We start from the raw sequence: 14,202 nt of genomic DNA on the forward strand, positions 1-14,202 counted from the left end.
AAGCTGCAATTGGTAGCATTGAATAATCTTCCTCAGGATAAGAATACCTATTCGTACTCAGTGCATTCGCCGTAGCGTCTAGCGTCAACCACTAACGTCAAATTTTGTCAAATGATGAAATGAAGCGTCAACGTAAACGTCAAATGATTCATTTGATTTTGACGTTTGTGATTCAAATAGACAACAAACAAGACACTATTTAATATTTTTGTGTGTGTGTTGTTTTTTTTGTGCAAAACTGTATTTGATTTACTGAATTAATCATATCATGAGTAAAGCGATAATGTATATCAAACTTTTTACATGAAAAGTTTCTTTGCTGATGGTATATTATTTGTGCTGTAATAGTTATCATTACACCATGCACTTGTTTAAGTTTATCTTTACTCGTAAATCGATAACTTCTGATTCATTTAAAGTGATCAGGCGTTTATCTTCATCCTCTAAAAAAGTGCCGCGTGTTTGTGTTGTGGGTGCAGGCCCCGCTGGATTCTATGCTGCAACACATTTGAGCAAAAAGCTTGATTCTGTTATAATTGATATTATAGAGAAACTACCGGTTCCTTTTGGATTAGTAAGGTAAGTGTAAAAAAACACCTGGCCTTGCATGAATTCATTTGGTTAATTTTTATAATTTAGTATGCTCACTCAAAACTCTTATTGCATACCATTGTGGATTTTGGACCATTTGAATGATTTTAAGATAAAAGCTTCAATAATTATTCTGGCTTATGTTTTTGTGCCTAATGTATTTTCTTACAGATATGGTGTAGCTCCTGATCACCCTGAAGTTAAAAATGTGATTAACCAATTTACTAAACTAGCTCAGCAAAAAAATGTAAATTTTTATGGTAATATAACATTGGGCAAAGATTTAACGTTGAATCAGCTGAGACAACATTATGATGCTGTTTTATTGGTATGTAAAGCAAAAATGTATTTTTCATAAAACATTTAAGTAGTACTTATGTCTCACGGTTCAATCCACATTGATCATGATTCATGTGAGACTATTGTGATACACAGTAGTTGATTTACTAAACCAACCAACCAAACTATAATCTATCCCTTAGCCATATCCAGATCTGTTCATCTGTTGAACTGTGATTTAATTTTATGTACAATTCTAATTTTTTTTCTATAAGAACATACAAAACATTGGAAACATGAAAACAAAATGAATGAAATAATTTCAAATGATTCACAAGTTATGGTTTTACTTAGCCTAAGGAAATTTGGATTGTTTTTTATATAATATTTATAGATTTATAGATATGTATGTTTCAATGCAATAATAAGAATAGTTATAAAGATGTCAACAATTGATCAATTTTATATTGAATTTTTTCCAGACCTATGGTGCAGAAGAAGACAAAGTGTTAGGCATAGAAAATGAAGATGCAAAAAATGTTATAGCAGCTAGGAATTTTGTAGGATGGTATAATGGCCATCCAAGAGATACAAATTTAAAGGTATCAAAGGTTTATTAAAATTTTCATTTTTAATTAGGTAATGAGCCATGATAGGTTAGTGGATATGACCTCTGCCTCAGATTCCAGAGGGCGTGGGTTCAAATCCAGTCCGGGGCATGCACTTCCAACTTTTCAGTTGTGTGCATTTTAAGAAATTTAATATGATGTGTCTCAAACGGTGAAGGAAAACATCGTGAGAAAACCTGCATACCAGAAAAGTAACTTAATTCTCTGCGTGTGTGAAGTCTGCCAATCTGCATTGGGCTAGGGTGGTGGACTATTGGCCTAACTCCTGTCGTTCTAAGAGGAGACCTGAGCTCAGCAGTGAGCCAAATATAGGTTGATAATGATACTAAAGTATACCTCTTATAATTTTTTTTAACATAAAACTATTTTCAGGTTGATTTATCTGGACAAACAGCTGCAATTCTTGGCCAAGGAAATGTAGCTTTGGATGTAGCAAGAATACTGTTGTCACCAGTAGATGAACTTAAGAAGACAGATATAACAGAATATGCCTTACAGGAAATAGCTGAATCCAAAATAAAGGAATTATATCTTGTTGGAAGAAGAGGACCTTTAAATGTAGCCTTCACAATTAAAGAGCTGAGAGAACAGATTAATCTTAAAAGCAATGTTGTGGTTTGGAGGAAAGATGATTTTGTGGGTGTAGCAGATGTTGTCAGTAATCTAGCAAGGCCAAGGAAAAGATTGACTGAGCTTATGTTAAAAACTTTAAATGATAGTTTAAATGACCAATTAGCTGATAAGGCTCAAAAATTTTTTAAACCCATTTTCTTTAGAAGCCCACGAAAATTTTTAGTTGATGACCAAAAGAATTTAATTGGCATAGAACTTGTATGCAATCAATTAATTGGAGATAAGATTGAGGAACAGAAATGTTTGCCAACAAATGATAGTGAAATTTTGAACTGTAGTCTTGCATTTCGTAGTATTGGTTATAGAAGTATTAAAGTTGACTCAGACTTAAACTTTTCAAATGGTTTAGTAATTAATGAAAGAGGTCGTGTCCTAGATAGTGGGAATGGTGATTCAGCTAAGCTCTATGTAGCAGGATGGCTAGGCACGGGTCCTGTTGGAGTTATATTACACACTATGAGTAATGCATTCCAGGTGGCTAAATTCATATGTGAAGATTTGCAAAAGCATAATGAAGGTCTATCGAAAGGTGGTTTTGAGGAACTAAAAAAAAATATGTTAAAAAATAATAAGCCCATTATAGATTGGCAGGGCTGGATAAAAATTGATCATTTTGAAATTGAGCAAGGTAAAAAGAAAGGTAAACCAAGAGAAAAAGTTACATCAATTGAAAAGATGATTCAAATAGCAATGTAATCAAAGCAAAAAGCTCAAAGATAAGATAAAATGAGATTTTGAACAATTTTTCCACATTATGAGGATGTCTGATTACAATAAAGTTAAAGAATAAGCAGCTAAGGAATTGACATAATTATGCATGTCTATCTACCTCTAAGTTAAAAATATATTTAGTAATTTTAGAGTTTAATATTGTTAATGTTTTTTTTATTTGTTATAATTTTTAATTCAATTTATAGTAAAATTTAAGGGGTTAAACATTTATTTTGTTAAATAAAAAAAAATGAATATTTGTGTATATTTCTACTATCATTTATCTACTTGTCTTTTTTTAAAATTTTAACAATGTTATTAAAACAAAATATAATATAAAACACTAATAAAAATTTATAAAAAAAAATTGAGCCTCCCGCTGCGGGACACATGAGTGCCCCTGGCCCCAGCAACCGGTGGTCAGGGTTCCAGCTGTTAATCCTACTAATATTATAAATGCGAAAGTTTGTATGGATGTTTGTTACTGTTTAAAGCTGAAATGTGAAATGGACATAGATTTTAATCTGGATTAACACATACTACGAAGACCGGACAGCAATACAACACATTCACAAGAATATCTTTGTCGGAGAACTCGGGTCAATAGCAAAAACCGTTTTTTATTATATGAATCAAAAGTAAGTACTAGATGATAGATAGACTCTTCTTTGTTTCGGCTTTTGAGTTTATTTTGTCTAGGACCAGAATCCCAAGCCGTGGCGTTTAAAAAAAAACGCAGATCCATAGACTAAGGATAAATTCTTTAATCTATAGATTTTAAGATCTACCGAAATAGTTATTTTGTATTTGAATAAAGTTGCAGTTTAATAAAATTACGTTTTTGTTCTGTATCTGAAAAACTTTATATAAAATCTTGTAGCTAATATAGTAAATAGCTAGATAAGTTAAAACATAAATTCACTTAGCTTTAAACTTAAATAAAAATATAATATTAAAATGGTAGAAAGCAAAATTTTAGTTGGCAACATTTTAATAATGCCAACTTCAAAACATTACGCGATGCCAACTTCCTTTTTCTTGTGTTCTTTTGACAACACACGAGGTTATCGTGCATAGGTTAGAAACTTTCAATTATTAAAAATAGATAAAAGTTTCATGTAAATTCAGAATCCAATAGGCCAATCAGTGATTTTTCAAGTGTTGTTAATATAAATACTATTTCATTTTAGGTAAGCATAATGGCTGAAGAAAACTGGAATGATGATGGCGCTGATCCGGTCAGCATGGTTGTCGATTCTATGCCACTGCCGCAAGCTGACATTCCAGAAATAAAATTATTCGGAAGATGGAGCTGCTACGATGTCCAAGTGTCTGACATGTCGTTACAAGATTACATTTCCGTGAAGGAGAAGTATGCTAAATACCTGCCCCACTCGGCAGGCAGGTATGCCCACAAACGTTTCCGCAAAGCGCAGTGCCCTATAGTCGAGCGTCTGACGAACTCTCTGATGATGCACGGAAGAAACAACGGCAAGAAACTGATGGCCGTTCGCATCGTCAAGCACGCCTTCGAGATCATCCACCTTCTGACAGGCGAAAACCCACTGCAGGTTCTTGTAACTGCTATCATCAATTCTGGACCCCGTGAAGACTCAACTAGGATTGGTCGTGCCGGTACAGTGCGTCGTCAAGCGGTGGATGTGTCACCTCTCCGTCGTGTCAACCAAGCTATCTGGCTGTTATGCACAGGAGCACGTGAAGCCGCCTTCAGGAACATTAAAACAATTGCAGAGTGTGTTGCTGATGAACTGATCAATGCTGCGAAGGGTTCATCCAACTCTTATGCCATTAAGAAGAAGGACGAGCTGGAGCGTGTTGCTAAATCCAACCGTTAAGAGTTTTATATATGTAAGGACAAAATAAAAATGTAAGAAAAGTTTTGTATTTCATTTATTTGTAATGCCCTAAACAACCTGACATTACATTAACTTTTCTACTTTGTTTACTGTTATTTAATAGATGCCTTATACAATATTTTGTTCATTTACCTCATTTGTTTGGCTAAATTATAATTAAATAAGGTTAACTGCAGTCTATTTTAAATAATTAATTGCAAAATATCCAAAGTAATATTTTAAAGAGATAAGAATAAAATTTTTGTTTGCTTTGATTTTAACTCTTAAACTGGTACTTGTACCAACTCATAAATCTATGCTAAAACTACTTTACTGATTTAAAAAATCTCTTAACTAAAAGCTAAAACTTTATATAGTTAACATAGGCTATATTATTTCCCGAAATGGACATATAACATAACCTTGATAAGTATGTGAAGTTGTTGTTCCCAACATTATAGGTGTCTATGTTTTGAATATTGTTCATAGAGGTGGGATTTGTGGGGGTTGTCTGCTAGTATACTAAAAAAAAGATACTTATTGAATTTAAATAGAAATCCCAATCAGCAAGTTCACTATTAAAGCTATAGTAAAATTGGTATTACTTTTTTAATGAGGTTAAAAATAACCCTTAGCATACTTACCCAGTTAAGTTACCTACCTATACCTACAAGATTTTTAAAGAGAGAAGGTACAGATTAGTTCTATAGGAGTATAATGTAAACAGCTGTTGTATCTATCTGTTCAATAAGGAAGTGATGAGGTCTTGGGTTCGAGTTCTAGGTTTGATTTTGATAACAAACAAATATTGAGAATTTGTAAGAAAAACTTATTGGCCAATAGAAAGGTCTTAGATAAAATCGTAGAACCCGTATAACCAGTAATATATTCTTAGTGTAGAACTACCTTCAATATAAAATGTAATAAACCTTTAATTTTTTTTATTATTATAATTAGTGTAGTGTAGAGTAAAAAAAGGAAATTGCCCATTTTTCCTTGTTATTCTTTTTTTTTCTTTTCTTTTTTCCCAAAGATGATTTCAAAACCTGTGTAATCTGTGTGAAACGTCAAAATGGCTGCCAAAGTGGCTGCTGAAAGTTTATTACTTGACTGTTGAAAGTTGAAAGTTGAGACGTCAAATGGGTTTTTTTATTTCTACATAGGTATAAATAAAAATTTAATTTTGTTAATTAATGTGATATAAGAGAAAGTGAAATCTATAACTTTTATACTCTCAAATAACCTATTTTTCTTTTCCTTCTAGTTCATACAAACAAAATGTTTTAGGTTACACTTTTCTTCTACAGTGTTATCAAAATACTTAGTTAAAACACATTTTCTTTGGGAGTGCGACTTCAAAATGATCCACAGTTTATTTATAATAAATCCCTCCGGGTAAGTGATTTCTTTATTCGAATATAGTTGAATATGTACGTGATTGTCCATAATTCAAACAGTAAACAAATTCAAACTATCTACAATATTTTAATTTACAGAGATGTGTTTCTTGAGAAACACTGGAGAAGCGTTATACCAAGATCAGTATGTGACTATTACTTAGAAGCACAAAGAGCATCCCCATATGTAAGTGTCGAAATATTTTAAAATGTTGGTTACTAACACTAGGTAAATGTGAAAGTTTGGGTGTTACCCAATCAAATCAGTACAATTAAATGGTTCTGGATGAATTTGGGCACAAAAATAGACTAAGTATAATCTATTATAGCTCAAAGGCAGGCAAGTTGTAGGCCTACAGGCCTATTACAGGTAATATTCCTACAGGAAAAGGTTCTACATTAGAGAAACTGGAGCACAATAATGTAACTAGGGCTAACCATACTAATATTATAAATGCAAAAGAGTCTTTTTATCTGTCACCTTTTCGCAGCTTGACTGATAATCTAATTTAGATACAGTTCTAAATGGTATCTGAGAGCCAAACATAGGCTACTTTATATCCCAGAAAATCTTTGTTATGTGGAAAAAAACATGAACACAACATAGTTCCGAGGTTCCACTAGCATTATTTCTATGAGGTAAGGGTGTAATAATTTTTATTATGTGAAAATGTTAAACTGTGTAAGAACCACTAATATTATATTGTTGATAGTAATTGTGGTTTAATAATGTTTTCTGTGACCCAACAATGTAATTCCACTCACTTTCCCAACCCTGGACAAAAATTCATTGAAAATTTCTTAGAAAATCACAGTATTAGATTTGCCATTGGACCAACAAAGCAGTTTTAGGGTAAATTGTTTTACATGTAATGAATTTGACTATTTTTGTTTATAGGACGTGCCCCCAGTGTTGGCGGCACCTCATCACTATTTGATCTCTATACAGCGGGGTGGGGTGGCACTTGTAGCAGTCAGCAAGGAAGAAGTGGCTCCGTTATTCGTTATTGAGTTCTTGCATCGAGTTGTTGATACATTCCAGGTACATTTAAAATTAAATCTAGTACAATATTCTGACAGGATTCTCGAGAGAGTTCTTGCACTGCAGTGGGCCATTCAAATAGGCTAATGATGAATATGCTAACACTGGTATAATTGATTGTTTCAGGATTACTTTTCAGATTGTACTGAAACAATTATAAAAGAAAATTATGTGGTTGTGTATGAGGTATGTATCCTAAAAAGTACAGTTTGATTCTAGTAAGTAGTGTACCTAAGTTGGTTCAAATGAGTGTTCATGCATGTGCAATTATTCTGCACTATTCAGCCATTTGAAGTGGACTTAAGAGCTGCAAAGATATTTTATACAAACATAAAAATATTAATTTATTTCCAAGATAAAGATTCCAAAGAACAGGAATATTTTTACTATTATAATGTATATTTTCATTTAATTTTGTATTTTTATTATATTTTGAAATTTTATTATAATTTTTTTTTAATATTAATGTTCGTGCACACTGATTATACTAGGTACTATAATATAATATTACAATAATATTAAATTTTATTAAATGTAAAAGTTATTGATATTTTCAGCTTTTAGATGAAATGTTAGACAATGGTTTCCCTCTAGCAACAGAAAGTAATATTCTCAAAGAACTGATCAAACCTCCCAATATATTGAGAACAATTGCTAACACAGTGACTGGAAAATCCAAGTAAGTACCCAATCTTTTTGTTAAATTAAACTAGAAGAATCTTACGATTTCACCTGCTTGATTCCTATTCCCGAGGTAATACATGGATTAAATATAGCCTGTAATATTACCTGATAATATTGCTTTCCTTTGGTAAAAGAATTTTTTAAATCAGTACATTAGTTTTTGAGTTTATTAGTAACATACAAAAATACAAATCTTTATAATATACTACAAGGATTACAAAGTTTGCCCAGATGGGGCATATGTCTATTATTTGTAAAAAATCCTAAATTTTGCAGCATTTTATTAGTTTTGGCTGTGTGATAATAATTAATCAAATAAGACTTACAAAATTTTATAACTTTTCATTTACAATACATACATAATATGCATGGTTGATAAATAATTATAATTATAGATTACAATTTGACTATGAATAATTTGTGGGTATATTGTGGGTAGTGCATATATAAAAACAATTTACTGTACCTAATTTAATAATATTATGTTCTATATTAATTTCATAATTTTTTCAGTGTTTCTTCAATATTGCCTTCTGGTCAACTCTCAAATGTCCCTTGGCGAAGATCTGGCGTAAAGTATGCAAACAACGAAGCATATTTCGATGTCATCGAGGAAGTTGACGCCATAATAGACAAGAGCGGCGCAACTGTGTCTGCTGAAATACAAGGATATGTAAGACAAAGATAATTTACTAACTTATTTAATTTAGATAATGGGCCATGTTCATTGAAAATTAGTGTATAGACAAACCAAATCACTTATTCTTCATACCTCAACCGTTGTCACACTTGTCACGATGTTGGCCATTATGCATAGGTCCGTTGGCTGGTGGGTCCTGCTAGAGTCATCCCAGCAAGCCTAGCTCGCTCTAGAAGCTTAGCAGATCACCCAGGCCGCCGAAGGCCTAAACTTATGTTTAATGAGCAATGCCCTGTCATTGGTTATACATATAACTGTATATAGTAATAGTAGTTCAAAAAATCAAACTACATAATCCTCGCCAGCGCGGGGAAGGACGACAGAGGAGACGAAAGAGGTTCGGGCGGCATTACGTGTCTTCTTTTTTGGTTGCTGGCTCTGAATATCGAGTGATTCAGCCAGTATCAAGACTTTTTAATATTTTTTTAAGCTTGCCATTGGTACTCATAATTTTTAAATAGGTAACAGAACTTTGGATCAGGATAATGCGTCTGCCATGATACAAATATTCTTTGTCTTCATTTCTGTCTTTCTGCCCTATACTCCTCTACGCTACAGTATCAGAATCAAGTGTTATCTGTATGGTCTCTTCAAAGTAATGAAATATTGTTACAGATCGACTGCTGTATCAAACTGAGTGGGATGCCAGATTTGACTCTTACGTTCGTAAACCCGCGGTTATTTGATGATGTTTCATTCCACCCCTGTGTAAGATTCAAGCGATGGGAGGTCAGTCCTATTTCATGAATTATTATATTTTTAGGGTTATGCAGTCATTTACATTTAGCGACTGTTGCCTAGTCATAGATCGTAATAAAAGTATATTAAAAATTTATTTGTAAAGTACCTACATGGATACATGCTATTTCAAGTGTTTTTTAGGTGGAACTTTGGTTTCTGAGATAAAAAGCATCGTCATTGTCTATCAATTTCTGTGCTAAATTTTAATGATAATTGTTTAATGTTTAGTCAAAAACAGATACAAAATAAACTAATCTACTTTCACGTTGTTATGTTGTAAAAATTGAAAACGACGTCATATCTATCCATTCCATCCATTTAAATGGAATAATATTTTTTTTTACAGTCTGAGAGAATATTATCCTTCATACCTCCAGATGGTGGCTTCCGTTTGATGTCATACCACATTGGGTCACAGAGTGTGGTGGCCATTCCTATCTACGTGAGACACAACCTTACACTGCGGTCGAACGGCGAACAGGGGAGATTGGATCTGACTGTAGGACCTAAACAAACCATGGGACGTGTTTTAGAAAGTAATTGCCTTTTTTATTCCTATTACTTAATTTTCATACCACAGTGAAATGGTCAGTGTGGTGGCCATTCCTATCTTTCAGACATACAGATGTGGTCAGACAACAGGTTGAACAACGAACAGAAGAAGTTGGGTCTGACTGTAGACCTCAACAAACTACTTTCTAAGACACAATCATGTAAAATTCGAAACTAATTTATTTCAATTAAAAATGCTCCTATGAAGTAGGGTCTTAGATAATGCTCAAGAGCACCACAAGATGTCATGAAATAGATACTATATTTGGGTAAATCACTGGATTTTGCACCCAACACGCCTTAATATAAATACAAATGTAGGTGAATGCCCCACGATAGAGTGCAAGAATAATGAGACTAAAAAAAAATAATAAAGCATAGTTTACAAGAACTTTTGAAATGTCAGTTTTTTCGGAGAAGTGAGTGAGTTCCGGAACAGTTCGATCTCATTTCTTCTTCGCATTATATCTATAACTAGCTGACGCCGCGCGGTTTCACCCGCGTGGTTCCCGTTCCCGTAGGAATACGGGGATAAAATAAAGCCTTAAAATATAGCCTTCCTCGATAAATGAGCTATCTAACACTGTAAGAATTTTTTAAATCGGACCAGTAGCTCCTGAGATTCAACAAACAGATCAGATCAACAGATCAAAAGATCAAACAAACAAACAAACTCATCAGCTTTATAATATTAGTATAGATTGCTAACTCGGTGACTGAAAATTAAAAATATTTACACAACTGTCTCGTTTCTCCTTATTATTTTATGATACGACAGCCAGACATTGCAGAGATTTATAGTTAACTAGCGGACGCTCGTGACTTTGTCCGCGAGGAATTCAGTTTTTCACAAATCCCGCGGGAAACATGGGTTTTTCTGGAATGAAAAGTAGCCTATGTGTTAAATCAAAGTAAAATCTATTTCCATATCTATTTTAGCCAAATCGCTTCTGTAGCCGCAGCGCAAGGAAAGAAAAAAAAACATACACACTTACACCCAGACTTTCGACTTTATAATATTAGTGTGATACCCTATGGCCACATACTGAGACTTGAAAGGTTCGGTTTTTCATTCCACATAGTATTGCAAAGATCTGGAATGCCATTTCAGCTTCCATTTTCCCTTTTATAGGCAAGTGCGTTCCACCATACACTGCCATATTGCTTACATAGTACATGTATATTTTTCTATTCCAAATGTATATGTTTGTCTACAGATGTAGCTTTAGAGATCTGCATGCCGAAGTGCGTGTTGAACTGCTCGCTGACAGCTAACCAGGGCAAGTACTCGTACGACCCGGTCAGCAAGGTGCTGCTGTGGGACATCGGGCGCATCGAGCTGCCCAAGCTGCCTAACATTAGGGGAAGCGTAAGTTATTATTTCATTATTCGATGCCTATTATTATATGCCTATTAGTCAGGCATGGTTTATTAAATGTACATTAAGGAACACGATAAAAAATCCTCTAAGCACGTTTCACCATGAAACCGGTGCATCTAGAAGTTTTGTTTCTACAATGTTTTGTATGGAAATCTTAATATGTAAATGCAAAGATCATTCATCATGAAATCTCTAAAACCGTTTGACGTAGAAAGATAAAATTTGGCAGAGAGGCCGCTAAGAACGTGGTCTAAAGGATCTCGTAAGTTTGTATGAAAGCCCTTAATTTTTTAGGCTACAAACTTGAAATTTGGCAGTGAGGTACATAGTTTGTATTACATAGTTGTTACACACGGACGAAGTCGCGGACGCCTGCTAGTATATAAGAAACTATTTTGGTTCGTAGAGCGCATGTCTGTACTAGTATTCACCGGTGTGGGTATATTTCGTCAGAGAGGATAGCAGAGGCTTTCTTCATTCATTAATAATCGCGTATCCGGACCATCCCTACGAATCTAATTAATATATTCTATAAGTTGGTGAAGAATTAGTCTGGATAATAGGATTGCCTCCTAAAATTGCTTCCGAAAAGGCTGACCCACCCGCGGATGGCACTAATACATCCGTTTCTTATGTCTAGCAGGAAAGAGGTTATGTTCTGGTTTTCTAACTTAAATCAAGGCTCAGACCTTCTATTAGACTTATATGGCACTCAAATCCACCAGCAAAATTATTGCTTGTAGTTTTTAGAGGGGGCGAGGTAAAGTCACACATCGAAAATATTTAACACCAATCAAATATATCCCGTGACCTTACACTACACACAACTATAAATTTTATAGTAGTGAATTAGAGTTTTTGGAGTGTTATCAATTAGAAGCCGTTTTATGGAACTCGAAGGATGTGATACACAAGGATAAGCAAGCTATCCATGACGCTTGGGTGCGAATAAGCGAACAAATTAAAATTCCTTTACCTGAGTTAAAAATAAGCGGGACTCACTTATGGTTACCTAACGTAGCCATAAAAGAAAGGTTATTGCCACTATTCAGTCGGGAGCTGCAGCTGACTCTGTATATACCTAAGGGCGGGCTCTCGCCAAGAATTCCTCGGTCGAGACTCGGCGAGAGGATTTCATCGAGTGTGTACAGCCGCCATATTAGATATTTGGTCCGAGGACCAAGAAGATATTTTTATCGTGGGAGTTTGCCAAAATTTTTTTTTATCTGTCAGGTATCAGTAGCGTCCGGTGCGGATACTTCAGGAGCGAACCCCAGCATCAACGTGCACTTCACCATCCCGCAGCTGGCCGTCAGCGGGCTCCGAGTTAGCCGGCTCGACATGTACGGCGCCAAATATAAACCGTTTAAGGGCGTCAAGTACGTCACTAAGGCGGGCAAGTTCCATGTTAGGATGTAAATGATTGTAGGACTGTAGGTAGTATAAAAAGACATTTTTTTTTTCATGCTGACGATATTTTTTAGGCTCTCGTGCTTGACCATGATTTCTGCCTTTATGATGATTGTGATTGATATTTGATTGTGATTGATACATGATTTCTAATTATCTAGATGATGCTATTCGGTACCGTTTTAAATTACCACGTTGTAAGAATCCGGAAACGCAGCCAGGTTTTCCAGACTCTAGCCGTTTGTATGAGAAAAAAAAAATTCATAAAAATGTAGGTACGAGTTCTAGGGACTTAAGGCTATATTTTTTTTTAACACGAAAGCCCATACCCGTATCTTGAGATTCCATCTATTATTTGTCACATTTTTGGAGGGTTTGGTCTCACATTTTCCATTTTTCAATGATGGGGAATGCCTTTTAAACTTCCGTTTTCTCTACAATATGGGTATCTACAAAACAGGAGTGAAATGCTTACTTCTAGCAAGTACCACCATAAGCTGCATCATCGTTTGCCGTCGGACATGATTCTGGTATAAATATCCTACACCATGAAAATACCCTTAAAATATTGTTTAATCGTTCATTATATTATAATACCAAAAACCGGTTAAGATCGTGTCGAGCAACGCGTAGGGTTCCGCGATTGCCCGTCACTAGTCGATTATTATTTATTATCAAACAATAATTTTGTCTTCTTCGCTGCCTTTTTGTGTATCTACAGTCCTAAAAATATTGTTATTGTAACTATAAAAAATATTGTTAAGTAAGTTCATAAGATTATATAAGGCTCATTTTTATTATTTACTTATTTAAAGGATCTGTAACGCATTTAGTTAAGTAAGTTCATTTCCAGTTTTGTATATTTTGTGTATTATATGTTTACTTTAATTGTAAATAAACAAAAAAAGCTAATGTTTATTTTACTTGTTTATTAAAAAAAATACTGAATTTATTCTTTCTTATTTCGGCTCACTGGTCATTTGAGTAGGTAGGTACTATAAGTATGAACTGTGAATGCACTAAACAACCGAACTAATAGAAATATACATAATGATATGACAAAATAGATCAAAGGTAGATTCACGATTGATTGGGATCCACTATTTTAGTTCGTAGTCAGGATCTGATGCTACAGGGAGATACAGATATGATCTCGCCAAAAATCAGAGATGAGAAATCTCACAGAAGAATCACAAGTGTTTTTTTGTTATTCGGGCATCACGCTGAAACTACTGAATGAATTCAAATGAACCTTGACATGGTTTAAGACCATAATATGGAGAAGGTTATATAGGATACTTTTTATTGCGAAAATAAAATAAGAAAGGGGTGAAATTGGGGTTGAAAGTTTGTATGGAAAGTCCTTCATTTTTAGAGTTATACAGTTTTAAAAATTTGTTCATAAATCATAAAAAATACGAAATATAATGGGATACAAAAAAAATAAAATTCAATGTTTAAAGTGGTGAAATAGGGCTTGAAAGTTTACATTGATTTCTACGCGGATGAAGTCGCGGGTGTCCGCTAGTCTCTTAAAATGACCGTAGGCTTAGTAACTATCGAGTAAATACGCGTCAGAATTGACGCATCAACTCG

General features: G+C 34.2%; 2 protein-coding genes across 4 annotated transcripts; both read left to right on the forward strand.

Moving 5' to 3' along the window:
- Positions 1 to 182: 182 nt before the first annotated feature.
- LOC112051774 (40S ribosomal protein S5) lies at positions 183 to 4,740 on the forward strand. 2 transcript variants are annotated; one of them, XM_024090557.2, is made up of 6 exons: positions 183 to 579; positions 763 to 919; positions 1,353 to 1,472; positions 1,872 to 2,772; positions 3,823 to 3,860; positions 4,034 to 4,740. In XM_024090557.2, the coding sequence occupies exons 1-6, from the start codon at positions 323 to 325 to the stop codon at positions 4,697 to 4,699; spliced, it is 2,139 nt and encodes a 712-aa protein (XP_023946325.2). In that variant the 5' UTR covers positions 183 to 322; the 3' UTR covers positions 4,700 to 4,740. The 2 variants fall into 2 exon arrangements, with proteins under 2 accessions (XP_023946325.2, XP_023946324.1); XM_024090556.2 differs by lacking the exons at positions 183 to 579; positions 763 to 919; positions 1,353 to 1,472; positions 1,872 to 2,772 and having other exon boundaries at positions 3,766 to 3,920.
- A 1,013-nt stretch (positions 4,741 to 5,753) lies between these two features.
- LOC112051775 (AP-3 complex subunit mu-1) lies at positions 5,754 to 13,556 on the forward strand. 2 transcript variants are annotated; one of them, XM_024090558.2, is made up of 11 exons: positions 5,754 to 5,862; positions 5,964 to 6,094; positions 6,196 to 6,283; positions 6,995 to 7,138; positions 7,265 to 7,324; positions 7,696 to 7,817; positions 8,336 to 8,495; positions 9,138 to 9,251; positions 9,610 to 9,799; positions 11,033 to 11,184; positions 12,430 to 13,556. In XM_024090558.2, the coding sequence occupies exons 2-11, from the start codon at positions 6,060 to 6,062 to the stop codon at positions 12,613 to 12,615; spliced, it is 1,251 nt and encodes a 416-aa protein (XP_023946326.1). In that variant the 5' UTR covers positions 5,754 to 5,862; positions 5,964 to 6,059; the 3' UTR covers positions 12,616 to 13,556. The 2 variants fall into 2 exon arrangements, with proteins under 2 accessions (XP_023946326.1, XP_023946328.1); XM_024090560.2 differs by having other exon boundaries at positions 5,813 to 5,862; positions 5,987 to 6,094.
- Positions 13,557 to 14,202: the final 646 nt, after the last annotated feature.

Source organism: Bicyclus anynana, chromosome 4 (assembly GCF_947172395.1).
Source record: "Bicyclus anynana chromosome 4, ilBicAnyn1.1, whole genome shotgun sequence".
Classification (NCBI taxonomy): domain Eukaryota; kingdom Metazoa; phylum Arthropoda; class Insecta; order Lepidoptera; family Nymphalidae; genus Bicyclus; species Bicyclus anynana.

What these genes read in the sequence shown, in the direction of transcription:
- LOC112051774 (XM_024090557.2), top strand. Translation starts at nt 323, where the DNA reads ATGGTATATTATTTGTGCTGTAATAGTTATCATTACACCATGCACTTG. An exon ending in GTTCCTTTTGGATTAGTAAG is followed by an intron (nt 580 to 762) that starts GTAAGTGTAAAA and finishes ATTTTCTTACAG; the next exon opens with ATATGGTGTAGCTCCTGATC. An exon ending in TGCCAACTTCAAAACATTAC is followed by an intron (nt 3,861 to 4,033) that starts GCGATGCCAACT and finishes ATTTCATTTTAG; the next exon opens with GTAAGCATAATGGCTGAAGA.
- LOC112051775 (XM_024090558.2), top strand. Translation starts at nt 6,060, where the DNA reads ATGATCCACAGTTTATTTATAATAAATCCCTCCGG. An exon ending in TTTATAATAAATCCCTCCGG is followed by an intron (nt 6,095 to 6,195) that starts GTAAGTGATTTC and finishes TTTAATTTACAG; the next exon opens with AGATGTGTTTCTTGAGAAAC. An exon ending in GAGTTGTTGATACATTCCAG is followed by an intron (nt 7,139 to 7,264) that starts GTACATTTAAAA and finishes TGATTGTTTCAG; the next exon opens with GATTACTTTTCAGATTGTAC.